Source organism: Cygnus olor, chromosome 10 (genome assembly GCF_009769625.2).
Source record: "Cygnus olor isolate bCygOlo1 chromosome 10, bCygOlo1.pri.v2, whole genome shotgun sequence".
In the NCBI taxonomy this organism is placed as follows: Eukaryota; Metazoa; Chordata; class Aves; order Anseriformes; family Anatidae; genus Cygnus; species Cygnus olor.
The window spans coordinates 18408118-18434828 of NC_049178.1; the positions used below are offsets into that span (position 1 = coordinate 18408118).

A 26711-nucleotide genomic window follows, 5' to 3' on the forward strand; every position below is an offset into this window, starting at 1 on the left:
ACACCACCCCCGGCCATGCGGCTGTCCTGCAAGGTGGCGGCGGCGCTGCTGGGGCTGGCCGGCCTGCTGCTGCTCCTCTACCTGCTGGCCGGCCGCCACGCCGCCCCCGCCCGCCGCCCTCCGCCCGCCCCGCCGCCCGCCGCCAGCCGCGCCTCGGCCGGAGCCCGCCGCGGAGGAGCGGGGCCGGGGGAGCCGGCGCCAGGTAAAGCCCCGGGGCTGCCCCCCCCGAGCCTGCCCCTGACACGAGTGGGGTGCAGGGGGGCTCGGAACCGCCGCTGGGGTGTAAAGCCGCGGTGTGCCCCGGAGGGGAGGCTTTTCCCCGGGGTTGGGAGGGGTTTGGGGTGCGGTGAGGGCCTCGCCGGCTGGGCTGCGTGGGGCGGTGCTGTCACTTCCAAAACCGTGGCTGGGGAGGGTGTCTTGGTGCCGCAGGAAGGCGCGAGGTGGCTGGTGCCTGCTGCGTGGTACTGCCGTGTCCTGGACGGGTGAGCCAACAGCTCGCCGACAGCTTTTAAGCTGTCCACGTCTTGTTCTGACTGCTCTTTACACGTAAAGTACTTTATCATAAGGGATTGAAATCGTGCAGTCTTGCACTCCCTCTTCTAGTACCTCACAGATGGAATGCTTAAAAAATAAAAATGTGAATATTTACAAAAAAATCTAATTCCTTCAGAAAAAGATAGAGGCAGTGTGTGCTTTCAGTGGGTGGAGGACTGTGTTCCCCGTCGCATTCCAACTTTATTATGGTCAGTGTGACCTCATATATCTAATTAACTTGGTATGTCTTTGTGCCTTTCATTCGTGATTTCACAGAGATGTTCTGAATGAAAACTATTCCTGGTTTTTGAGCTCTTATTCCTTAACTTACTGAAGCAGTTGGTTTCTTACAAGCATTGTTGCCCTGCTGAATGCAAGAGATGTTTACTGTGGCTGAGAATGCGTCATGGACAGAATTCAAATGCGTGTATTAAAGCAGGATTATTTCCACTAGCAACTGTACCTCCTGAAGTCATTTTTCTTTAAGGCATATCTCTGCGATTATCATGGAAATCGAGAAGAACACTGAGGGAAGGAGCCTGGAAAGCATGAAACTCTGTTAAACAACTGCTCCATTTCAAAGAGCTTTTCAGCGAGCATCTTCATGTTCCAAAAGTTGACGTTATCTGACTTTTCTATTATTTATTGATGACTTTGCAAGTATTTTTGACCAAAGTTGTAAACTTTTTTTTTTGTTCTGCAACACAGAACAACAACAGCAAAAGAGAGGAGTGATGTATCTCAACTTTTCTTCAACTTTTTTTTTTCTTTTCTTTTTTTCTCGCATTTGTTGGCAGCATGTGATGCTGCACCACTGACACCAGCAAGAGTTTGCATCGCTGAGAAGCACAATTCTAGGGGCCCAATTATGACCCTTGCTGAAAAACCGTGTTGCATTAGGTACTACCAAAATAAAATGTAGTTGTTGAGGGTATCCATACGAAAATAATTTAGGGGGAGTGACGTAGCGTGGTCGAAGTCGAGGAGGTGCCTGCCTTCTTGGAAAGGAAGCAGCACCTGCTAACAGGTGCCGTGCTAGTACAGATCACAATCCGCACTAGCACGGTGAAGGTATCAGGTGGGAGGATCAGCTTATTGTAAAAAGTCTGATCCAAAATATACTGAAAGCAGTGTGGAGGCTGTTTCCAGGGGGCTTGAATTTGGACCAAGGAAAACTGACAATAGTTGAACTAGTTCTTGACTTCAGGAGTGAGTATGCCCATTCATTTAGTAGGCTTTGCTTGGGCTTGTCCTTACAGAAAAGCACATCCAACTGATACGCTGAATCGGGGATTCACTCCTATCCTATAAATAGTGATTATTTTAGTTATTTCTCACGAGCCAAGAGAGATTTACAAAATTATTTTAAGACTATGTGTGATCTAGCCAATTCCTGCAGGATAAGAAGTCCGATTATGACTATGTAAGATCTATTATGACTATGTAAGATCTTGTGGTCTGACCGTGGTGTATGCGTTCATATGCAGACTGCGTGAATAAGTCACATAACCTCAGTGAAGTTGTGTCTGTGTAAATGTAAAAAGTTGTTTAAATTCAGTTTTGCTGAGTTGATTAGTGTAGTTTAGTCAGGTTTTGGTCTGAATTCAGAAATAATCGATGCCTAGTCTAGGACACGCATTTGTTTTTCAAGAACCACTCACGCTGCAGGCAAGGTAGTTTTGCAGGTTCACAAATGTAGTTTAACTCCGAGTCTCTAATGCTGCTTTCTGTAGTTTCATGAGAACAGCAGAAGGCATTCGTTTTCAGTTTTGAAGAAATTTCTCCTTATGCAAGTAGTGATGCGTGGTAAGAGCTCTACGAGCCACGTAGTCCCAGCTGGCTGGGACCTGGCAAGGAGTAGGAAGTAGGGGTACGTGTGCTGCCTCGGTCGTTAGATGATTTTGGCAAGTCTGGAGATAAGCATTACATTTGAGTTTCTGGTTAGCTTGGAAAGCGTGGTTTTGATGGGGTTTACTGATCCTTCCTCTCGGAAGCGAGAAGTCCTGGGCCTTCAGTAAGATTTTCTTCCTGTGCATAAGTACAAATACGTGCCAGACCGATGTGTGCAAAGCATCAAAAAGCAAAAGGGTTATTTTACATTTGAAGGGCAGATGTGACCACACTTTCTATTAAACCAGCGCGGCAAGGCTTGGGAAGTGAACCTCTGCCAGGATGTTTGCTTCCCTGGAAGTAACTTTCCCAAAGCAAAACATCTCTTATGTGGCAACCAGTCAAGACACTTTTTCTCTCTTTGCAGCCTGTGTGCACACGTGCAAGTTTGGCTTGAGGTTGATGGCCCAGAATACCGCGGTGGTTGCCCCAGTACCTCATACTTCTCTAACAAAGAGCACCCTTGATAAAAGAAGAAGATACAAACATCCGTTCTGCTCTTGAGTGTTTTCCCCCCTTTGTCTGAGTGGTAGGAAGAGGTTTCAACAGTTTTTTGGTTGTCAGCGACTACAGTCAGTTTTGTGCAACTGCATTAAAGTGAGAAAACTTTAAACATTTTGAGCCCTTCTGATTTATATTTTAAGGTGTGAGAGAGCGTTTCATGTAACAGAGCCACTGCTGGGGCATTGACTCAGTGTTGAGGCGCAGGAAGGGAGCCCATACAGTGAATCACGTTTTGATACATTGCCTAAATCTAACCTTGTTTACGCTGCGGGAGTAAATGAGATCATAATAAGAAGAAGGTTTCAAAGGCTAACAACTATATTGCGTTTTGTAAGAATCTGCATGCATTATCTTCCTCCCTGGAATAATTTGAAGGTTTGAATGGGTTAGGAGGCTCCGTAATGAGATGGGAATGCGTTATTTTGAATGGATCTGGATTGATTTAGACAGGTTTTGGGTTAATTACGTTTGAGACACTTTGGCTGTGACTAATAAGAAAATTGCATGTAATCCAAACTTTAAGGCCTAGAAATGTACGCTATTGTGCTGGAGCACTCAGGCTTCTTCTGTGATGTCAACAAGCATGCCTGTCAGGAAAAAATGTATGCAGTAAGTAAAATGCCATTGGGCATCTGGGTAGGAGCTGGTCTGCATTGGTGGGAGACCTTTGCTACAAGTATTTTGTCGTGCTACATCCTACCACCTCTGGCTTCAGCTGTTTCACAGGGATCTATTCTGCTGGTATTTTGTTAGGCTTTCTGCAATGCTTAATCCTCGGCAGCAGTGCTTAATTTTAAAGTCATATAATAATGGGGAACAGAAGGAAAGGGAAAGCAGGAAGCTATTTTCTCTGAACAGATGGGTAAAACAGGGAACAGAGCAGAGGGTTTGACGTAATGTTATATTAGTTAGATTGCTAATATATTGACAAACTACATTTATGTATTGAAATGAGAAGATGGGGAGCAAGGTAGCAAAGACCTAGTGTATGTAATTTCTTTATTTGTTCTGGTCAAACATTAAATTTTAAGGACCAGGTCATTGTATTGTGTTAGATGCATTTAAACATTAATTGGACTTTATGGCCTAAATTAATAGACTGTATCTGTAACCGGTAGGTTGGACTATAAATGAATGAAAGCCCGTGTGCATGTTAGGAAGAATTTGCTAATAACAGTAATTGTGGTTCTCTGTGGATCTGTGTGCCTTTTTTAATATGTATGGAATTCTCTAGAGGTAGGCAACTATTAGTGCTGTAACAGCCGTTCCTACTTTTACAGGCAGAGCAACTAAAGCACGAGGAATTAACGACTCACCCCAAGCTTTGCAGGGGCTGAGTTACTGAAACAGCCCCAAATGGTGCTCGCTCACCCTCAGCCACTGCCCGAGGACTTCTCTGGTTCAAACGCCTACGAGTGTCTTTGGTGCACGTAACCTAGCAGTATAATCTTGCTTGCTTGCCAGCTGATTTTTATTTTGCGTAACAAATTGCATCCTCTGCACTGCTTGCCGTAGTATTTGACGTGCTGCATCCTTTGAAACAAAGCGTGCATCTTTGGTCTGTCCCTTTTCTTGTAGCGTCTAGGAGCATCTGAGCAGGCGGGTTCAGAAAACTCTTGGCTGCCCAGTCGGTGTGCGTCACCCACCGGTAACTGCACGGTGAGCGTTTGTGATGAGAGATGGACAGCATTGAATCAGGAGTGGGCCTCATATGAAATCTCATCTTAGAGAAGGCCTTGTCGTTAAGCCGTGAGTCTAACAGTGTCTTTGGCCACCTGTACTGTGCGTTGTAAGGTTGTAGGGTCTTCTTTCTCCCCGCTGGCTCCCCAGCTCTCTGCAGAGGCAGAGGTGGTCCCGACCCGTGCTATTTGTAGGGGAAGGCTCCTGGGCCCAGCCTGCTCCACCTCTGGTAGAGCTGAAGTGGTTGCCCCTCTGGTGTGAGCACAGTGCTGACCTCGGTTTCTCTGTTGCCGACACGTGCTGGAAGCCCTCCTGTATTCAAGAGGCGATCCAGGCAGGCCGGCGTGCCCATCTCTTCCGTTTGGAGCAGAAGCATCCTGGATGCTGTCGGTCAGAGCTTTCTTCCCCTGTCCCTTCCTCACTGCCCTGTACACGCGTGTACGTGTAAGCAGACGAGGGAAGGAGGGTTGTGAGGTTCTTTGCTGTAATCTGCTTGTTTGCCCTCCTTGAGGTCTGACTTTGCCTTTCACTTTTGCTTCTTTTCAGGCTTCTGGATAATAATAATTGTGTAAGGGCTAAACTAAAATTCCTGTTAATGCCTCCTGCTGCGGTACTCTGTTACCTCCCTTTCCAGCTCACCTTTGTTCTCACGGTCCTCTTGGTTTCCTAATGTACTTACAAAAAGACAAAATCTTGTGCTATTTGTCATCTTCCAGCATCCCTCTGCTCCTCATTGCAGCTTTGTTCGCTAACTGTTGCCCTCGGTGTCCCAGACTACTAATGAGGTAGCTCAAACACTACCTCCTGCTCCTTTTCTCAGGCTTTTTATTCCTGCTTAGACCACTGCAAGCTCCTGAATGCTTTCAGCCCAGCTCCTCGTGACTGATAATTACTGCAAGGCCCAGGTTCCTCCTCCGCTCCGGAGCCAGGACGGTGTCTGTGTTGGCAGCCGGGATGCCTCCTGTTCCTGCACGCCTCCCCTGGGCGTACGGGGCTGTCTGCTTTCATCGAGGGGCTTCTTCTGCTGAGTCTGTTTGTTGGAAGCGCCCGTCTGCGTGTACGGGGCTTCTCAGTACAAAACACAAAACAGCTGCAGAACGACGAGTTTGCTGTGCCTAACATTGGCAAAAGGTCGTAGCGCTTCAGTGTACGGTTTGGAAATGTCACAGAAAAAGCTTTAGTCCCTCTCCCAGTGACTTCCACTGCCACAAGCTGTATCAGAGCAGTTCTCATCCTGCATATGGCTTGATTTAGAGACTCAATTAAGAGGAAACATTAAAGGGATGGGGGTAGCGTGGGGGGAAGCAGGATCTGTGTGAGCAGCTAATTATTCACTTTAATAATTCAGCGGTTTTTACACTAATAGGTTGGTAAGTAAATACCACTTCACATAGATGTAGTGTTCTATTATTTATACGCTGATGAAATTGGGGTTTAATTAAGACTAAAGCCCAAGACTTTAAACCATTCATGAAACATGTTGCTTTGTCTAGCCAGGCTGGTATTCCTCAACACAGAAGTGGATTACCCCGTGGTACAGAGCGCTGCCGTTACACTGAGCTGCACTTTAATGTGTGGGAAAGGATAATGACAGCTTTATTAACTGTAATTTTTCTCTTTATTTAGAACTTCTGTTTATAGTATTAACTTTACTGATTAATTGTATGTATGTAATTGTGTGCAGAGAGCAGGCAGGGGCTGATGTCCTGTGCTCGGCAGTCTGTCAGGAGCTGGCAGTGATCTATGATTAGCCTTTTGAACTTTACTAGAACGATTCCGATGCTCGTGATTTAGTCCCTTTGTCACCATGAATCCATCTAACGGAGCATAAATGCAATCTGTGTTGGAATGTGAATACAATACAGTAGCAGCATTCCTGGAGGATGTGATTTTACCTCCGTACTGACAGCAGGGGGGAGGACACAGCCAAAAGGCCCCATTTTCAGAATGTCTTCAGGTCCCAAAAAGGACTCTGATTTTTCTGGGTAGCAAGTAGCCTGAATATGCCTTTTACACACAGATTCTCCTGCAGTCTGGCTGAAATTTCTGTAACATCCACACAGATGGGTGTTAAGTGAAAAACCCTTAGCTTGGCCTTACACTGCTTGCGGAATATAGTCTGATTCATCTGGGACAAATAAACGTGTTTGTTTTTTAAAAATCTGTATTTTAGTAAAATCTCAGGGATTCCATCCAGTGAAATGGAAAGCAGTCCTTTGAAGCTACGCCAGTACCTTCAGGCCAGGATTAAGGCATGCATTTTTAAAAGCCAGATTAATTAACTGTTAAAATAATTTGCATATGGATGGGTGAGTTATTTATTTATTTATTTTTATGATTGGTTGTCCTCTGCCAATCTAGCCAAAAGTTACGGTCCTGGAATGAAATTACTGGATACAGTTCTGTAACCTCCACTCTGTTTGAAGGTTATCTAAGTAGAAGTAAGCCCGTTCTGGCTTTGTAACCTCAAAGCTGGAGAGAAAAGCTATCATTTGCACTTAGCAAGCCGTTGTCTGCTTTGAGGTGCTACTGAATTAGTTTCGTGTGTGGATATAGTGCTGTGATTTATGCCAGTCCAGAAATGTAGGAAAACCCAGATAAATTTTTGGGAATAACGTATTTCTTTTTCTTGTAATTTTAAGATTCCTGATTTGTCTTGATTAACAAAATCTGGCCTCCCACCTGCATGTTCTGTGGGTGTCTAATCAGAAAAAAACCTTTCTGATCCCCTACATCATGGAGAGGAAGAAAAAACCCTTATCTCTCGTTGATGCAAAATTATCTTCTTGTTTACCTCAGTATTTTTTTATATGTCTGTTATGAATTTTCAGGAAGCCTGGAGAACAAAAACATTCAAAAGAGCCTTCATCTCTACAATGTATGCATCTGGCAGTTGTGGCATGTGGGGACCGGCTGGAAGAGACGCTAATCATGCTGAAATCAGCAGTTCTCTTCAGCAACAGGAGGCTCTGTTTTCACATTTTTTCTGAGGATTCCCTTAAGCCAGAATTCGAGAAGAAGGTGAGTTTTTTTTGTCATTTGGTAAATAAATACATGAGTCACTTATATGCTCCAAATCCCGGAGCAAAATTACACTGACATCAACAAGCAGCAAGTAAGTACTTTGTTACTGTAAGCGGTTTCTAAATTCCTTACACATGTATATTAAAAAAGAAAAGCAATATAACATGTATTGTATAATTCCTTCCTTCATGTCTTCTAGTTACAGGAATGGCCCTCCTCATACACGAAGAAGTTTGAATACAACATTTATCCAATAACCTTCTCAGTAGGAAATGCTCAGGAATGGAAAAAGTTATTCAAACCATGTGCTGCCCAGCGCCTTTTTCTTCCGGTAAGGCACCTGGCTTTCTGAGTAGCTTGCTTCAAGAAAAGGCTAATTCCATGGAAGGGAAGCTTCGCTGATATAATATTAAAACGATTTTCAGGGTAAAATATCTGCTTAAAGATATTTTAACCTGCACTATTGCCACTTAAAAACAACAAACCAGAAATCCAACCTTGCTTTTTTTTTTATGCTAGCAAAAAATGTGTTTCTTATTTGTCTGCAGTTCCACTAGTCTCTCAGTGGAACTTCCACTTAGGACTCAGCGCGAGAGCTCTTTCAGGGTAGATGCTGCGTGCTTTCCATAAATAACATTCTTTTCAGCGCGCAGTCATCATATCCTCTTTATCCAGTATCTCCCTTTCCATATGTTAGTCCTCAGACTGATGCTTTCAGGAATCCCTTTTCTTGTGTTGTACTTCTTTTTCCAAGACTGTAAGGTTTGCCCTTAAGGTAATAATTCCAGTGTGCTCTTAAGAGTCGTAAACTTGGAAACTATGTGAGGCTGCTGGAGAGAAATAAGGTGTTGATAACAATTTTGCATATGCAGAAATATGCAAAATTGAAAGAAGTTTTGCATAAAGCAATTTCTGTGGAATTGAGAACAAACAGCAAATTATCTTGTGCATTGCTGTTGGCGGGGGTGACTCCAGTGAAGTGACATGCTGCTCACATGGTCCAGATTTCTTCATTGCTGTCTAATGAGAAATGGGGGGACAAAGAAATCTCTACTTTCTCAGATGGAAACAATCAGGAGACAGCTGCACGTCCGGATACGTTAGCCTATGAATACATATGTGAGAAAATATGTGCTGTCAGCAGTTCTGTTTATCTGCCATTTAGGGGTAGATTTTCAAATGCACAAAGGCCAGATGGGCTGGAAGTAATTCCAGCTTCAGCAGGGATCCTCTGCTCCCTGAGTAAATATTTAGATCACCTGGAAAATAATCCCCAAGTGTTAGCTTGTTCCATACAGACCAGTTGTAAGGATTTACTCCCATGGGGATGTTTTCACTAGGAAAACACAATTCTCTGCTCTTCCTGTGACTGTGGTATTTTTTGTCACTTTGGTAGAGACGCTTGTCACAGAAATGGCCTGGCTTATATTTGTCATCAGCCGTCTGAAGACAGGAAAAGGGTTATGTATCGATGACAATTCCTTGAGGCTGGGCAGTGCTTTCTCGGTTCCTTTTTTTGTCACTTGCGTGTTGCTGAAGTTTGGTGTCCCCAGTGACTTCTTGCAGGGAATGATTAGACTGTTAGGTGTTTTCTTGGGAAAACTATGAGGCAGCCTGAACTGTAAATGTTTGTTTCTCTCGGGGCAATTGCAAGGTGTTGTGTGTGGCCAGGCCGAGGTGTCTGACCCTCAGTAGGTTGGGTTGTCCCAGAACAGTTGCAGCTGACGCTACGTTGATGTGGAGATGGTGAGGAACATAAGTTGTGCTAAGAGCAGAGGTGGCAAGTGTCCACTTGGCCTTCTGCACTCAAGTTCACAACCTGCCGGAACCTTATTCTGGGTAATTTCAGCCGCCGTTATGTTTATTGTTACTCCATGACTAGGTTCTGATGTCCCCTTTGGATGAGACAGAGCTGTAGAAGTCCAGTCCGCACACAGCGGGAGCAGAGGGTGTCTAGTGTTGTTGTGTAGTGGAATATTTTGACTTTTTAAATATATCAACAGGATGTCAAAATCCTTTTTATCCCCCTCCCCTCCTTCCCGGCCCTAAGCATCTTCTACATTTCTAAACGTGCCTGGATTTCGGGAGGACCCCGGGAGAGCAGTGGTTGAGTTGATCAGCTGTTGAGCCCTCAGTTGTGCAAATTGTCTTGTTCCTGATAATGCGAAGCCTGAGTGGAATGCGAGCCTTTGATTCACAAGTGCCTCTCCTGCCAAAGCAGTCTCTTCGGCAGCAGCGACAGCAGGCATGTGAAAGTGGACAGGAGGGAGCGAGGAATGTGTTAAAGGAAAACTGTGTGAAAATCTTTCGGTGGTTTTACTGGCTGATAAAGCTAGAGCCTATGGGATGTGGTCCTACAGCTTGCAGTAATGAAGTGTTCTGCCCTGGGTAACAGGTTGAAGAACACATTCTCAATTTGTTGAATCTGTTTGGGTTACTAAAATATTAAGGAAGATCATGTGGCATCCTACATTTTGTAGAGGCATTCTGTGACATCTGATCTTACGTTAGCTACAGAGAGGCAGGGGAAGTGGCCGCTGTGTAATCTCACAGAGGCTCCATGTGATCTCACAAGTCTAAATCTTTTCCTGCAGTCTATTTCAATAAAACCGTCAATGGGTTCTGCAAAGGCAGAATAAAGATGTGGATCATCATCAGCACAGGATGAAACCTTAAAAATAAACTAGGAGGATAATGCTCTCAGCAGTCACTACCTGACACCTCTGTTAACAGGAAGGTAGGGTGGTAAAATCTTCATTACCAAGTAGAATTTTTGTCCTTGTGCCATCAAATTCCAGGTACCTGGACATTGTGGCAGTTGGCAGCTATATACAACCCGAGACGGCTACTGTGCAATGTTAGGAAGATTGGCAGAACACAGCCCTGTGATACAGCTCAGTGCTGTGTGTGGTTCACGGATGTGGGAACTGAAAAATTCCCTGAAATGCTCTGTTCCAAAAGTCACGCAGGAAGTGTGAGGCTAAGACTTCTCATCTATCACCTTTTGTATGCCAAGTTGGTTATATTCTCTTCTCCTTCCTGCCTTCTCCCCCTTCCTCCCAATAACTAAGTCATCACCCAAAGCCAGTTTTTATTCTGTGTTCTGGATGTCTGCGGGGGTTGTTAGTCTGACTGGACCACAGGATCACTGAGGATAATCCTAAATATCTGTGTGTTTTTTTTCCCCATTGAGAGCACAATTGCTACATTGAAAGCGTTTGGTGGTATTGACATGGATGTTAAAACGGGGTGAAAAACTGTGTTCTGTTCTCATGAATGCTGTGTGCCACAGAGCTGGCTTTCAGCTGGCTCTGCATTGCTGCTTTGGAGCTACCCAAACAACCGGCTGAATATCATAAAATGCTTAAGGGATTTTTGGATGATTTTAATTTGAATAGTAACTAACATTTACAACCTTTCTCAAAACACTGAATCTACTTAAGAGCTTTTAAGGTAGGTTAACGTTATCCTTGTTCTATAGATGTCCTCTTGAGGATGCTGAAGTAACCTCCCCAGTGGATCTGTGACAGCGCTGGGAATAGAGGCCAGGGCTTTACGTAGACAAAATTCTCTGTTGTAACTTGAGTTAATTGCTAATTACAATTAAGTTTAGTAACTCAACTTTACGGTACTGCTACATTAGCATGGAGATGCAAGCTTAATTGTGATTTGTCCCTAATTTTGCATAAAGCTTTGCTAAATTGACACGCTGGCTGTTGCAAACCATTAGGTAATGCAGCTTCTCGATACGCCAATATGTGTTTACACAGTCGTGTGTTATTACTTGCCAACCTTGCTAACTACAGAGACAGAAGTTGTGAAATCAAATTGCAGTTAATTGAGTGTTTAAGTGAAGTGTCAGGCTAAATATAGCAAGTTCTGTGCAGAACTTTTTGACAGATTTACTAAGAATACTGTATAGCTGCAAATGAGAAAAAAAATAATCACAGTCCTTCTGAGCTGCAAGTGCCAGCAGAGCGAGGAAGAAGACAAGGCAGTCAACCCATATTCCTGACCGTTCGTTTCAAAAATCACAGTCTGTCAGGTATGTCTACATGGTGCGTGCTAGCAAGTGTAAACTCAGAGTACCAGACACAATCTTGTGCTGCTTATGCTGCAGGTCGGATGTGCATCTTCTCCAGCGTGTCCCCCGGTGAGCCCCCAGCAGGCTCAGTGCTGCTCTGCTCTGGCAGAGGCGGCTGGAGCAAGGTCTCCTACCGCTGCCTGCCTCCTGCTGCTCACCTGCTTTTGACGTTGAAAAGCAACAGTCAAAAATGCGTGTTGTCCTCTCCTTTGCTTTTGAATAAGTAAAGGATAAATACTGTTTTAAGGTCTGTGTAAAGCACAACGTATTTTTGTGAAAACTCTATTTAGCTTGGGTACAGAGCTGCCTGAAACCTATGGGACGTTGGGAATGCCAGAGTTATTTAAATGAAGTTTTATTCCCAGTGTAACTCCATTAATATCCAGGGAGCTATGCAAGGAACTCTACAGACGTGATTTCTGAAATTAAATTCCTCTACCCAAGGCACAACCAGACAGGGATGTGATCAATTCAGACTGACATGTGTAGGTTTTAAATAAGTCTTAACACTTCGCATGCGAAAGAGGAAAGTGTGAAGGGCTTAAAAGGAGGAGAGCAGCTTTTCTTTCAGCCTGTTGGGTGTCACTGCAGGGCAGCACCTCAGACTGCAGAGAGGCAGCAATCTTTTGACAGACGAGGAAAGAAAAGCGTGTGAATCTAAGTGGAGGAAGACAAGGTGGAAGGCATGGGGTCGAATGCCTGTAGGCACCCGCTTGACAAAGAACTGGAATACTTGCTTGAATCCGTTTATATATTGGAAAATTGTTACAGTCCGTTTAAGCCTTCCACAGGCCTAAATTTCTGTGTATGTTTGCAGTTACTGAAAGAATATTTTCTGCTGGCAGAGGCAGTGCTGACACTGTCAGTTATGCTTGAGAGGAGTTCCTATATGCACCCTTTAAACTCCCCCCTTAACCCTCTGCTAGGAAATGCCTCAACTTGTCTCTCTACCGTATATATGTATTAAATAATTATATATATATTAAAAAAAAAAAAAAAAATCCTGATTTGATCTGCAGTATGCCGTGGGTCCATTAGGCAAATAGCTTCTTACCGTGCTCTTCATATTTGAATGTTATCACCTGTCTCACACTAAATTTGGAGGGAATTTTTATTTTTAGTATTTTCATCTTTATATGAATTCACATACTGGGTCCCTATGAATTAGGGCGTGTCAGTGCTACAGAATAGCATGCAATATCCAGAATGTCCTTAAGCTAAACATCCTTTTCATCTTTTCAACTACCTGTCTTCTGTTGATTTACTCTTAAATCCCAAAAAGATAGCTACTTTATCTTTTTTTTTATATTATTGGATTTCAGCTCTGTAGTGTGTTATTGGACTGCTAGAGTCATTCATTATTGGTACCTTCACGTGCTGTTTTATGTGGAAAAAGAAGTCCTGAAGGTGTATTGTTACAACCTTCCGTACAGCAGAGTGCTCTGACTGTTGGACTTGTTTACGTGCAGTTTCTTGTAAGCAGATGTACAGACATTTGCCTTCTCCTGCTTGTCCTGCTATGTGGGAAGAACATACAGTTATGTCAGGAATTTGTTAGACTTGGCTAAATGTCCATCGGAGTCCCAATGTGTGCAGTCAGGTGAGAAATCTCACTCAAATCTGTACTTGCACGTTTGGCATCTCAATGGATGCCTGCTGAGCATACTTAAAAGCAGGTTTTTTTCACTTGTTCAAAATCCTGTTGTTCCCTCTGTCTTTCACAGGTAATCTTTAATCGTGATACATTTCAATTCATGTAAAATTAAATTTCTTTGGTAGTATTAAGTCATCTGCATAAATATGAGAATTTGATGTTAGTATCCTTGCAGTTGGACGAGTGACTGGTGGTTCCATTCCACAGCCTGGTGTAAATCAATAGCCCTTTGGATTTGCCTTTCAAGTAAAGACAGGGAGAGAAGTGGCCTTTCTGACTGAGACCACAGTAAGAAAATTTGAGTCCTTCAGGAATCCTTGGACAGTTTTAGCAATTAATGAAGAAGAGCAACAAAAATTCAATTGGACCTGATGGTGAACCTTAGCTAATGGTATTTGCTACCTAACAAACAGCATTACAAATAGCTGGTGCAAACAGCAAGGGAGTTTTCTCAGGCTGTTGAAGCACTATATAATTTGCCCTACAAAAATTAATGAATGAGCGTGTAAGCACTTGGACAGCCACAAGGGGGAACATTGTCAACAAGAATAGATTAAATATCCTGGATCTAATTTACAATTTACACCCCTGTGACTTGACTAACTGTACTGTGCTTATTCCTGGTGTAGAGTCTGGTAACAGAGATCAGAATGTGACCTGATAAGTCTTAAGAGGACATTTCTATCCACCAGGCAATTTTTTGTTCTTCAGGAGGATGTGTATGCATTTCTGTGATTAGTAGTCTTCTTAACGTAAAACATTTTTATGTACTAATATTGAATGTAATTCTCCTTGCGTAGGAAGACAAGGTTGTAATAGGAAAAACATAATCCCAAATGGAGATGAAAAGTTTTCTTTTACGTGAGCTGTCTGTGGTGGAAGCTTGTATGTTTCATCAAGGTCCATGGTAGCCAATCTGACTGCATGATGACGATCCAAATTAGGTTTTGTGACTGATTCTGAAAGCATCTTTTACATACATACAGAGTAGCAGATGTATGTTATACTGTATGGTATATAATTTTCAATACTAATCCTTTCAGAATCCTTGTCATACAGTGTGCAAAAATGACATGTTTTCTAAAACTGGTTAATGTATTTGTAGGATTTTTTTTTTGTACAGGCATAGCACAGTTCTTTAAAAGAGCTAACAAAATTATGTAAATATATATTCTTTGCATTTCATTTGTGAAGTGATACTAAATAGGCCTTGCAGATATTTTTGAGAGGTAAGAGGATTATTGTTGGATATGAAGGTTAGAATCCAGCGTTTGTGGTCTGGTAGCTCTTTTGCTTTGCAGTTGAAACAAACAAACAAGTTATAACTGTTGTTCCTGTATGTAACTGCATTTAGCTGATAAATCAGCTCTTTTAAATGATCAGTTTGAAGTATTGACCTTTTGCCAATAATCTTCATTTTTATTGTCTTTTTGGTTCCTGTCTTCCTCTCCTCACTGTGCAAACCCAAAAGGTTATTTTAAAGGATGTGGATTCTCTCCTTTATGTGGACACTGATGTTCTCTTCCTGAGGCCCATCGATGACATCTGGCACATCCTGAAAGAATTTAACTCAACACAGCTAGCTGCTATGGCCCCAGAACACGAAATACCAAAGATTGGCTGGTACAGTCGATTTGCGCGTCACCCGTATTACGGGACAACTGGAGTCAATTCCGGAGTGATGCTAATGAATTTAACGCGGATACGCAACACTCAGTTCAAGGTGAGAAGAAATGCAGCTGTTGCAGAAAGTAGTGATTTATGGATTTTTCACATCTTTTAGTGAAACAGAGATATATTAAGAATTAATATTAGTAGATAATTATATAAAGTTTATGTTATTAAGAATCTAAAAAATATGGAATGCGTACGTGGGTACTAAACCCAATTATTGTGAAAATGATCACTAAAACAAGTGAAATATCTACATGGGGCTGGAGCACTGAGAACTTGCAGATGAAGCAGTCTGTTAGCAGTAGAGAAAACGTCATCTTCAACAGTTCACACTCTCCCTTTGCAGGTACATAAAAGGAGAAATTCAAGGACCTTCAGTGTGGTCACTGTGTTGTTTTAAAATTGAGAAGCTTGATGTAAATATCCAGTTACATTTGTAACTGTTTGCATCTGCTGTAAATAAAATTTTGTATTCTGCTGCAGATAAAGGGATTCTGTGAATCGATATAAATGAAAAAGGAATGTTTTCCCTCTTTAAACCGACATCTTTCCAATTTTGCGAAAGGCCTGACAAGTTAAATTTTGTTTGCTCTGTTGAGCATGTATTCTGTAATCTCTTTAAAAACATTATTTACCCCCTGAGTGGTCTTGTTCTTCAGTCACGGCCAGGGGTTACTCATACCATTACAGGAACAGCTTGTTTAAGAAAATAAACAAACTTCCTTTTAATATCAAAATCCCTGGGAAGGGAAGATCATTTTCAGTTTGCATTTTCCTCGCTTCTATACCTCAATTTTCACCGTGTCCCTGCATTTTTACATTTTTCCACATTTTCTCCCTCCTGTTGCTCAGAATAGGAAGATTCTCAATAGCAGGAGCTGACATCAGAGCTAGACCCAGGAGACCTTGCTTTCCTGTTCAGTTAGATTAACAGAGCACAGTCAGCTCCGCTCTTCCAACCCTATCCGGGTCAATGTTTCCTAGCAGTTCTTCATTTTTCTAGGTATCTGACATGGTTTAGCAGACTTAAGAATATGTGGGTGCCACGCTCTGAGTCACACATCACATCACTGTACCCAGGATTAACCCATTGCTTCTGTTTTTCTTCCTGCAGAACAGCATGATACCAAGTGGTTTGACTTGGGAGGAAATGCTGTATCCACTATACCAAAAGTACAAAAATTACATTACGTGGGGAGACCAGGATCTACTAAATATTATTTTTTACTTTAACCCAGGTAAGTAAGGATTCTTGGAGTCATGATTATCTGTGCTAAGAAAATTTATTGACTTCACTAAATTAAGAAAAAAAATAAAATCTGTTTGTTACTTTTGATATGCGTAGTGTACTCTGCCATGAAGATCACGTTACGTGCATGTAGGATTTACCACCTATAAAAATACTTCTGAAAGTGGTGCGGATAGTGAGGCTCATACTTGGCTCTAATGAATATGTAAATTTGTCTTCTGGAGATTGTGAGAAAATAAGTGTAACGTTAGTTTCATGATCAAATGCAGAAATAGAGTTTAAGTTGCATATGTGCTTAAGAGCTTCACTGGACCAGGGCCTAGCTGAAAAATATTTTTGTTTCAGATGTTTATCTGAGCATGAGGTTGCCAAACGTTCTCCAGAATTATGGTCTATTTTTCTGAAATCCAGCTGAATTCTGACACTTATGCAAATAACTAACTGTGTTCCTATAAACAGAAAACAGAAATAGCCATTGAAATACCTCCTTTAAAACCTGCTGCCCTCCTTCACTGAAAGTTACGTTTTGAGAAACGTGCTTCTAGCCTCTCACCTGAATGACTCATCCTCAGCAGGCACCAGAATGGTGTCATTTACATTCTGCTATTTAGCTGTGTGTTTTCTACTCCTACATTCTGCTTGCTCTGATGCTATGAGGAGCTCTAGAGGACCTCCTGTCTCTCGAGATACTATCAGAGGTCAGACGGCATACCCCACCTATCCAGGCTCAAACAGAGGGTTAGCATGACCAATCAGTATATACTTGTAAGCACAGCAAAATAATATATCAGATTCCTGTCACTCTTGCACAATGTCTCCATAAACAATTTGCAACATTTCTGGCTTCTCCTTACTGTCCTCTTGATTTTCAGTCTTACTTGCATGAGTGTGCATTTCCAAGGAACTGGCAGCTGAAAGCTTCTTCATGTTAAAAGGGCGTGTCTTTTTTCCACAAATGCTGAGGCAGTTTCTGGAAGTTCAGCTCCCTTGAAGATCACACAGAAACGACTTCAAGCTCTTCCAAAAACAGTAACATCTGAGAAAAGCAAGGATTTCAAAACTGCAGCATAGTAGGTGCTTTCCAAAGAAGCTGAGAACCTTATTTCACACTTCGGAATGTGCTAAGCATCCATCCTTATTTGCTTTTCCTCGTTTCCTATGTGACCTTGTATTCCCTCAAGTGAGCTTGAAAACAGACCAAGTTTGGATTTATCTTTCTTTATTCTGTCCCCTTTCCTTTTACTCTAAGGAGTCATAGTGGAGGTAATTGGATGTACTCAAATCCAGCCAAAAATACGGGAGAGCAAAAGCAAAGCAGGAAGTTAACATCTGTTTATTGCAGACAGATGTCAAACATCAGCGTCCTTGATACACTGTGCATTAGACTCAATCCTGGGGAAATATAAAGTGGAAGAAATCTTCATAATGAAATTATAAATTAATTTCCAGAAAGACATAAATATTACGGGAATAGGGTCTTCTGGAGAAAGATGAAGCCAGATTGGTCGTAAAGTCAAACTCAAGTCGCTAATTTAAACGTGGAGAGGAAAAAAAAAAAAAGCACAATGAGTGTTCTCTATCAGATCCATATGTTGAGACTCTGTTCTGCACCATAATCTGCCTTTTCCTTGTAACTGGTAAATAACTTTTTACAAATCAAGTAACATCAGACTGCACAAGGAAAAGAAAACAAAATAACTGGAAACGACTAAAACAGCAAACTGGACTTTCCTGAGGTTTTAAACTGCTGGATTGTTGAAACTGACCTAAGAAGGAATCAGTTGAGACTGTCTCAGATGGCTTTCTATAGATGCATTGGCTTAAAACTGCACAGAACTGTGCTACCTGGGGCCTGGAAAGCTGCCCCCTTCCTTTCTCCCAAGGCTGTTCTGATGATTAATGTAACTGAAGGCTCGTAGAGCAGCTGGAGGTCAAGCCCAGCTGTGACAGCAAAAAATGTGCAAAAGCATCATGGTGAGAAGATCGAGAATACTCAAGTAACACGCACAGAAGCTGATAAGCACCTGATGACATCCTCTCTCCCCGTAGTGACCTGCTGAGCGGTTGTACTTGCAAACATCTGCTCAGGCTTCCTGGAAAGTCCCCGTTAACCGGATCAGAGTTTGAATTGGGGAATCACAGCCCTCCCTGTCCTTCCAGCAACACCAGGGATTTTGGATGTGTGGTAGGTCAGACTGAAAGGAGACAGCTTATAATCTACCCTCTCTTGAGCAATCTCCTGCTAGAGACGCCCTTAGGGAAGAGCTCTTTCAAAAACATTTTCTCTCACTTCCTCAAGAACCATGCAGGACCTGCTGCACATTTCTTGGGAAGCTAGGAAAGGCCAAGTGGAAACTTCAATCTTCAGCGCTTCTGACACGACCTGCCAGCGTAGTGGAATGATTCATTGTGCTCCATTTCTGTAGCAAAAAGGTCACAGGCAGTGGCATGATTCATTGTAAGCATGTTACAAATACTGTGGGTGTATGGAGAAAGCTTAAAAAAAAATCAGTAGGGGAAATGAGGTTAGAAGCCATTTTGAGAAATTAGTTTGATCTTTAAAATAATCCGGACCTTTGAAATTAATGGATGACAACTCTTAGGAAGACTGTGGATAAAATACAGTGCCTCTTACGCTCTGCTGTATCTCAGTTTAACAAATTGCCATAGCCTCAATGAAAGCTTCAGCAGCAAACACTGGATATACTTTGCAAGCTTCCCCTGCTGTCTCCAGAAGGATTCAGGATTTTGCATACCCATCAGTGCTCTGTGTGCTTCCCCCATCATTTCTCTAACTCTGGAAACTTCCTCCCGTGGCAGAAGAGCCTGAATAGTGCCACATATCTCATACTCTCTGGGTTTGATTCTGTCATTTCTAACCTTGTAAATATACTCTTGGTTTATATTTGCACCCAGCCTTTTCGTTGCTCTCCCCTCTTTTCTGATCAGTTCCAGTCTAGCAGTGCTGAGAGAGGCGTAGACATCCTCTGAGGAAGGGAAGCTTCTGTGTCTAGTTTTGCTTTGGATCTTTGTAAAAGAAGTAACTGATTTTTTCTGATCATCAGTCCCAGCTTCTCCACAGAAACGTGGCTTAAGTTGTAACTCATTTAATGTGTCTTTTTTTTCCTTTTTCTCCCCCCTTTTTTTCCTCCCAATCCCCCCAACTGACACTGGCAGAGTGTCTCTACGTGTTTCCGTGTCAGTGGAACTACCGGCCTGACCACTGTATGTATGGAAGTAACTGCAAAGGTGCAGAAGAAGAAGGTGTCTCTATTTTGCATGGAAATAGAGGTGTCTACCATGATGACAAACAGCCTACATTCAAGGCACTCTATGAAGTGATACGTGATGTAAGTCTTTTCTTTTGATAGAGGCAGTCCTTTTTTTTCCATGTAGATTTTGGCTTTAAGCAGCTCACTCAGATTACTATTGCAGCAGATCAGGCTGAGCAGAGCTGGGATTCATGAATACCCTTTGGTCACAAATAATGAGGTTGCTGTGGCCTGTCCTGTTTACTGAGATGATTTGAATAATCTTCCTTCGTGTTACAACAGACTTCTAATCAAAACGTCTAGTAAATTGCTTTTCTGTGATACTGGAGGTAGAAGTAGTGTTTGAATGGAGTTCTTTCTGCTGGCATGGCACATCTGGTCCATAAATGCCAATGCCCAAAGCTTGTACTCCCTGAGTACCTGGAGTCTCAAGGCACAGGGAATGCAGAAGAGCATTTCAGTGGCTCATGTACAGACACGCAGGTCCGTATTTTGTCTTTGATTAGGAAAAGTTTAAGTTGTAGACTGCCTGGGCCATATAGAAAATGACAGACTTACGGTTACCAACTAATGTAGTTACGCATAACCTGCATGTGCATGGACACGTGGATTTGTGCTGAAGTTCCCTAATTCGGCTGAAGAACACTGCAATAGCCATCCATTGCTGTCTTGTAAGGAGAGTTGGAGAGGACTGAGTTGATTTAGGCCATGCCTGCATCAGTAAGTCGCTCTGCACAGTAAGAGCACACTTGTGAAGTCAAACAACTGTTTTTGACGACCTGGTATCGGCAGTCTGTGTGTTCAGAGGTTTTGTTTCAGTCTGCCTTGGGACTGGTCCTATGGGCTTGGAAGCCTGTTAGCAGTTGGAATGTGTAAAGCATGTTCCTACAGGATGTTTTCAACCTGTTTTAGTTCTATCCAAAAGGATTTCAGTTCTTGCTTTCCAAATAAGCTTCTTCAAGTAACTGCCTCACTTGTACGTGTACAACTCTACTCTAAAACGTGTTTCATAACAGTGTGCCTATGTTAGCGACCTTCCTTGAAGTACAGACTCTAGAAATGCAGTTTTGGGAAGCTGACTGTTTCGGCTATTATGCCCAGACAAACTTTTCTGAAAACAAGCATTCTAAAGCAGACCAGTGTTCAGATGTTTGAAGTTTAATGGCGCATTGGAAGGGTGAGATGCAGGTCACCACCTACCCTATAAAAGGTCTTACAGCAACTTCTAAAAAGCTATTTTATAGCTACTGAAAACTAACAATTCTCTTTCTCTTTTCTTTAGTTTCCATTTGAAGACAATCTCTTCCAGTCTTTGTACTATCCTCTTCAGTCTAAGTTTCTGGACACAGTGCACACTTTATGTGGGAGAATTCCACAAGTATTTTTGAAGCAAATTGAGAAAACTATGAAGAAGGTGTATGAAAATCGTGTCATTGTCTACCTGGGGGCCAACCACAGATACTAAACGTAGCTGTGTTTTTTACTTGGAGTTTTTCATTCTTGCACTCAGACATCATGAAGCATTTAAATGAAGAATATGACCTCTTTTACTCAAAAAAAAATATATATTATTTTCCATATCCAATTTCTTAATAACTCTCAAACTACAAAAACAGAAGAAATCCACCTCCACAGAGATCCACCTAAACTGTCCTTTTTTAGGCATTCTGTTGTCTTCCTACATTGCTCTTGGTTGCCACACAGAGAGTTGATGATTCTCACTTTTGTTCAATGAGTTTGGTTATTTGTTTAAGAACAGCTGTATTCACTGTACTTTTTTTTTTTTTTTTAAGTTGTGCAGAAGTTTGTACTGAACTTAAGCTCCACAAAGAAGTGACGATTTGAGCTATTTAATATGTATGGGATATAACTCTTGAAATGTTAAGGCAAATATTCTTGGCTGTCATGAAAATGCTAAATTACAGCAAAGGTCACTCTTGTCACATGATGAGTTAAAATTTACTGTAGTATAGGGAAAGCATTTGCTTAAAATTGAAGTTCTGTCTGAAGGTATATTACTTGCTGTTCTTCACACGTAGGACCTGAGATTTCTCTCACAAAGATTAGGGGAATAGAAGTGTCCACTTTATTTTACAGCACTTCTTGTCTAGTGATTGTCAATTTTACCCTTTGCTATTCAGTAGTTTTATGAGGGCTTCTCACAAAGGAAATAGATGGAAAATAATTACAGCATAAACAGCAAAGCAGCATGCAAGTAATGGGAAGGTGATGCTGTGGAAGCTGTGGCACCTGCACAGGTAATGCACAACAGAAAGAGAATCCTTTCTTGCATGGAGTACAGACCTGGTCTTCCCCTCCACTCTCCTACAGATTTAAGAATGTATTCCCTAACTCGGTAATGCTCATTGCTTTAGATGCAGTACAAGAATATTGTGAATGAAGAGTCCAAAATCAGGTATTATTGATCTGTTTTTAATTAATTAATCCTCTTTAATTAATCCTCTTTAATTGCTATTTACTGCGCAGAAACGATGGTATGCCACGGAGAACCTTTGTTCTGTACCTAGGTTGGGAGACAGAATGCTGGCTGTGACCTCTGCTTTCGGCATTGCCAGAAGCCCGGGCCATAGAAAGGTGACTGCCTGGCACTTTCCCTCCTGGACGTACGGTTCTATGCTAGGATCATAATGGGTAGCTTCAAAGTGAAAAGGGGATACAAGAAGGCTTTGATGTCTATTTGAAGTACTTCATTTAGTTTAGATGTCAGAAGTATGATGACCATCGTACGATATGCACAAACAAGAACTTATTAAAACTTGCAATGGCCGAGAGGTGATAGGGACAAGCTACTGGGGAACAGAAAATAAGGACACTCCTCAGGAGCAGTGATTCAGGAGCAGACTTTCAGAGAGCATCTTTTAAGTGTAAGCAAGCCCTAATGGGTGCGTGTAGGTGGGAGCATGTAGAAAAGAGCAGAAAATGATCTTACTTTCCAAGTCTGTTTAGCAAAAGAAATTCACCCTTGAAATTACTGCATTTTATGTCTCGCAGGCCAAGTAGGAGAGGGGTGAGGAAGGTGAGATGCGTGAAGCTTTCTTCTAACGAAAAGAAAACGGATACAGTTTGCATATCCTGTATACGTAACACGCGTTTATTAGAGATAAATATCTGTTGCGTGTGGAAGAGGGGTAGGATGTGTTTCTGAAGTTAAAAAGTAGGATTTCTGAAGAACTGTACTTCTGGAGGTTGCTGCCCTATCCAGACAGGACAGATGCACAGCTTCATAAAAACCAGCCTCCAGCAGAAGGTACTCGTAGCGCGCACATACCTCTCCTTGTGTGGCAGCTCACAAGAGGAGAGAAAACACAGACCTTGCTGGCATCTCAGGCTGCCAGATAGGCTGCACGCGGGATTAAGTGCTGACAAACTTTTTCCGAATGCACGGGGTGTGAAAGTGGCTGTGACACATCCCTGAGCGTGATGTGTGAGTGACACGGCGTGGCAAACTGCATCGCTACCCAATCGTCTGAGCAGAGGGGGTGTTAAAGCAGGGGGTGTGCAGTCTTGGTCCTGGCAATTTCGCTGCAGGCCTGTGCTAGCCCTAAGTGAGCCTGACACGCAGACGTGTCTGCTGTTCGCGCTTCTGTGCTGCAAATTCTAGTCCACAATTTGTGCATGTTTTGTGACTCAGAGACATCTTACAGTCTTTGCCACATAAGTGTAAATTGACTTGTAAAGGACAGAGGCCCTTCTGCATCTGCTCTGATGGAAAGCTCAGAATTTCCTAATGGGAACCAGAGAGACATTGAAGCTTCAGTTTAGATGTTGCTCTCTCACACAACTCGCCTCAGTATTTTCTATTTCAACTGAAATTCTAGTTGCCGCTTAAAAAACACTACATTTCTAGATAGAGCAAAGCTTGAAAACATAATGCAAATGGACCTTTAAGGCTTCAAAACCAGAAGGCAATGAAAGGAAAACTCAGCATGCTGTTTTAAAAAGTTTAAATTAATGTAAGGCTAACATAAGCAAACCTTTTAGGCTAGCAATACTGAGAACTTGTAGAAATCTTAGCTTGCTTTTTGATCTTTATTTTTGAGTATCAGGGTAAAGCTGCCTGTAGGTCAAATGAGGATAGATGAGACGCATGCTGGGCTCTTTGAATTCCTCACTTCCATGGTATCTAGAAGCCACAGAAAGTTGCAGAGCAAAAGTCTTGTTGCCCAGACAGTTGCAATACCGATGGTAAGTCTCTGAAGTTTAGGAGGCTGTGATTGTGTAAGCCATGATTCAGCAAAACCCTGCGTTAAAATGAAGGAATGGAATTAATCACAAAACAAAGGCATAATTACATATAAAATGATTAGACTTTAAAACTGCTTTTTATGTTTACAGGAGGTGCTACATTATTTTTAGAAAGAACTGCGTTATGTTCGCAACAGCTATTAAAATGTATGAAGTATATGCTTTAACATGGAGACGTCTGTTCATACAGTATCAGCTTGCAGGAAGAATGGGGGAGTTCCACCCCGCTGAGCTTTTTCTGAGGGGGAAAAAAAAGCTATAATTTGAACTCTCCAAAGTGTATTAAAACAATTATGTAACTTTGATTCTGCTGTTGTTAGAATTATTAATTTATATTCTATTACAGCTTTCAAAACCATATTGTATTTTGGTTTTAACAGTAGTTGGTTCTAGTATTAATCTTATTTAGAAACCATTTTCATTCATTTCGTATTTCGTACTTGTGGCTAATTCATGTAAATTAGCCTTCATTTATTTTAATAATGGGATATGTAAATACTTACATAGACCTTGTATCCTCTTTTCTGCTTCCTCTCATATTTTAGTTATTTCCAGCGGTATAATGTAACCAAAACACCTTTGTTAATGTAACACATTTATTGGTGTGTCATAACATAGAAGGGAAAACCAAAATAGTTTTCTGTAAAGGAGCAGACACTCCAGCACGCTGAATGTGTTGATAACAAAGAATCACCTTTAACGTGGAGAAAGAAGCAACAGGGTGCAGCCCGCAGAGCCGTGCCCTGGTTAGGTGAAGGTAAGCCCGGACCCAGCGACCGTTTGATACTCTGAATTCTGCCTGTAGTCAGTAGGCTTATATGCAGTGCATAAAGTTCAGTGTGTAACCAAGTCCTTGCTGTATCAGCGTCAAATATTCAGGTTTTAAATTTGCTATATTATACTTGAACTTGCTGAAGATAGATAAATAGGGGCTTTATATTAAGAGCTGCTGAGCACCTCCTTTTTGCCCAAAGCCATTTAAGAAAGTGTCAGGTTACAAATGCACGTTGTAGAACAAAGAACTGCCAGAGTGGGAAGCACTTGGTTGCATCATTTATATAACGTGAGAGCTTTTCTAGGTTATTTGCCTGCATATTACAAAGGAGGCTTAGATAGCTTTGTTATCATTTCTTTTTTCTTACAAGAGGAAACTGGAAACTGCTGTGTGTGTGTGCATACCTCCACAGCAGGAGTGTATGTGTACAGAGCTGTGTACCTTTTCTGTATCAGCGGGTTCTTGTGTATTTTTATTTGACAAGTGCACCAATTGTTTATAGCTCCCAAGGAGGCATAGCAGTGCATTTCTGTGTTGATTAAGATCCTCTGGCTTACAGTACAAATAAATGAAATTTTAAGCAAGCTCTGTATTTTTATTTATATATATTTTTAAGTGTGTGTGTGTACTGGGTCTCGTTGGGATGGAGCTCAGTACTAGTGCTGTTAACTGTCCATTGTAGCGTTTCTGTCCATGCCCATTTTGAAGAGTTGGTTACTTTATCTGTGGTTGACGCTAGAATTCAGTGATGTCTGTTCTTAAATTTGCTTTCAGTGCTGCTCTATTCTTTGGTATGTTGTAGCCTTTCTTTTTCTTGTTCAAGGTAAAAGGGGTATGGCCTCAGGGAGGTGTTGTCTTCTCTTCACCCGGTGTTGCATTTAAAATGTATGGCTTTTGCAGTACAGCACAAAAATCCACCAGCAAGGTAAGGTACTTGGCCGCGTGGCTTTTGATGAAGTAATGGAGAGCAAAGTGGAGAGGGAGATACAACACTGGTTGAAATGTCTCCATGCATATATATGGTCTGTCTGCATCGAGCAGAGAAAACTGGGCTTACCGTTCCTCTTTTACCATATTACTCTTACCATAGTGAAGGAGTATTAGATTGGATGTATCATTGAATGAGACAAATACATATGTTTAACTTTCATCGAAGTGGTAATGAGTCCTGCTCCACTCGAGTTGTTTTGTGGTGACAGAGTTGGGAACCTAGTCTCAGAGGAAACTGAGGTTACTACCTTCTGCAGCACTTCAAGGATTTGGGCATTTAGCATCATTTGCCTTCCCTTCTTTCCTTCTTCTTTGTTTCGTATTGTTGTTTTGTTTTTTGACACTCTGGTGTGGTCACTGCTGCAGTGTCTGTGGTTTTGTGGCAACACCTGTGTGTGACAGGAGCTTGTGAGCTGGCTCTGCAGCCAAACCAGTTGAATGCCTGGTGATGAAATTGTTTTCTCATTTGCTCAAATTGCTCAACTGTATGGTATGTTGGGCTCAGTCACACTCTCTTTGAAGTCAAGAATAAAACTCCCATTGATATTCATGAGAAAAGGTAAGGCCGGCTGTAAACCAGTAGCACTCTGTACAGTGTTTCTTCATTTCTGGCCTGGGAAGTGTGTAGTTCGGTGGTGTTTCATTACATGCCCCATACTCAGCCTGGGCAGTGCTGTCCTCATCCAAGAATTTTTACTAGCAAGCATGGCTTCAGTCAGTATTGAAACTTGTGGGGAGAACATGCCCAAAATTTCCTAAATACAGGGCGGGCAGAAGTAAGAGGGGCACAACAACAAACAAGCTGGGCATTTAGCCCTTGCTGGTGATTCAGAGGAAGGGACCTGAACCGTGATTTCCATGTCCTCATTGCCGTCCTGCTGGGTCTGTTGGATCAGTATGAACCTTGTTGGCTGCAGCAGCTCTGTTGGGCACAAAGAGACTCTGAGCTCCCTGAAGCACAGCCTTGGAGCTCAGTTACCACAGCTGGGGGACCTGGGTGCTGGACGAATCCCCTCCCCTGCTCTCGCTGCTGTACACACGTGGATAACCACGACTGACGCTAGGAGACATCCCCGTCGTGTTCTCCATAAATGGAGCTCAGATAAGACTTTACG

At 42.3% G+C, this 26711-nt stretch overlaps 1 protein-coding gene across 1 annotated transcript; it reads left to right on the forward strand.

Moving 5' to 3' along the window:
• GXYLT2 (glucoside xylosyltransferase 2) lies at nucleotides 1-25190 on the forward strand. The gene is given in 8 exon segments (XM_040569285.1): nucleotides 1-100; nucleotides 103-202; nucleotides 7440-7629; nucleotides 7832-7963; nucleotides 14842-15093; nucleotides 16159-16282; nucleotides 19471-19643; nucleotides 20848-25190. Coding segments are annotated over 8 exon segments (1239 nt in total). The 5' UTR covers nucleotides 1-15; the 3' UTR covers nucleotides 21031-25190.
• Nucleotides 25191-26711: the final 1521 nt, after the last annotated feature.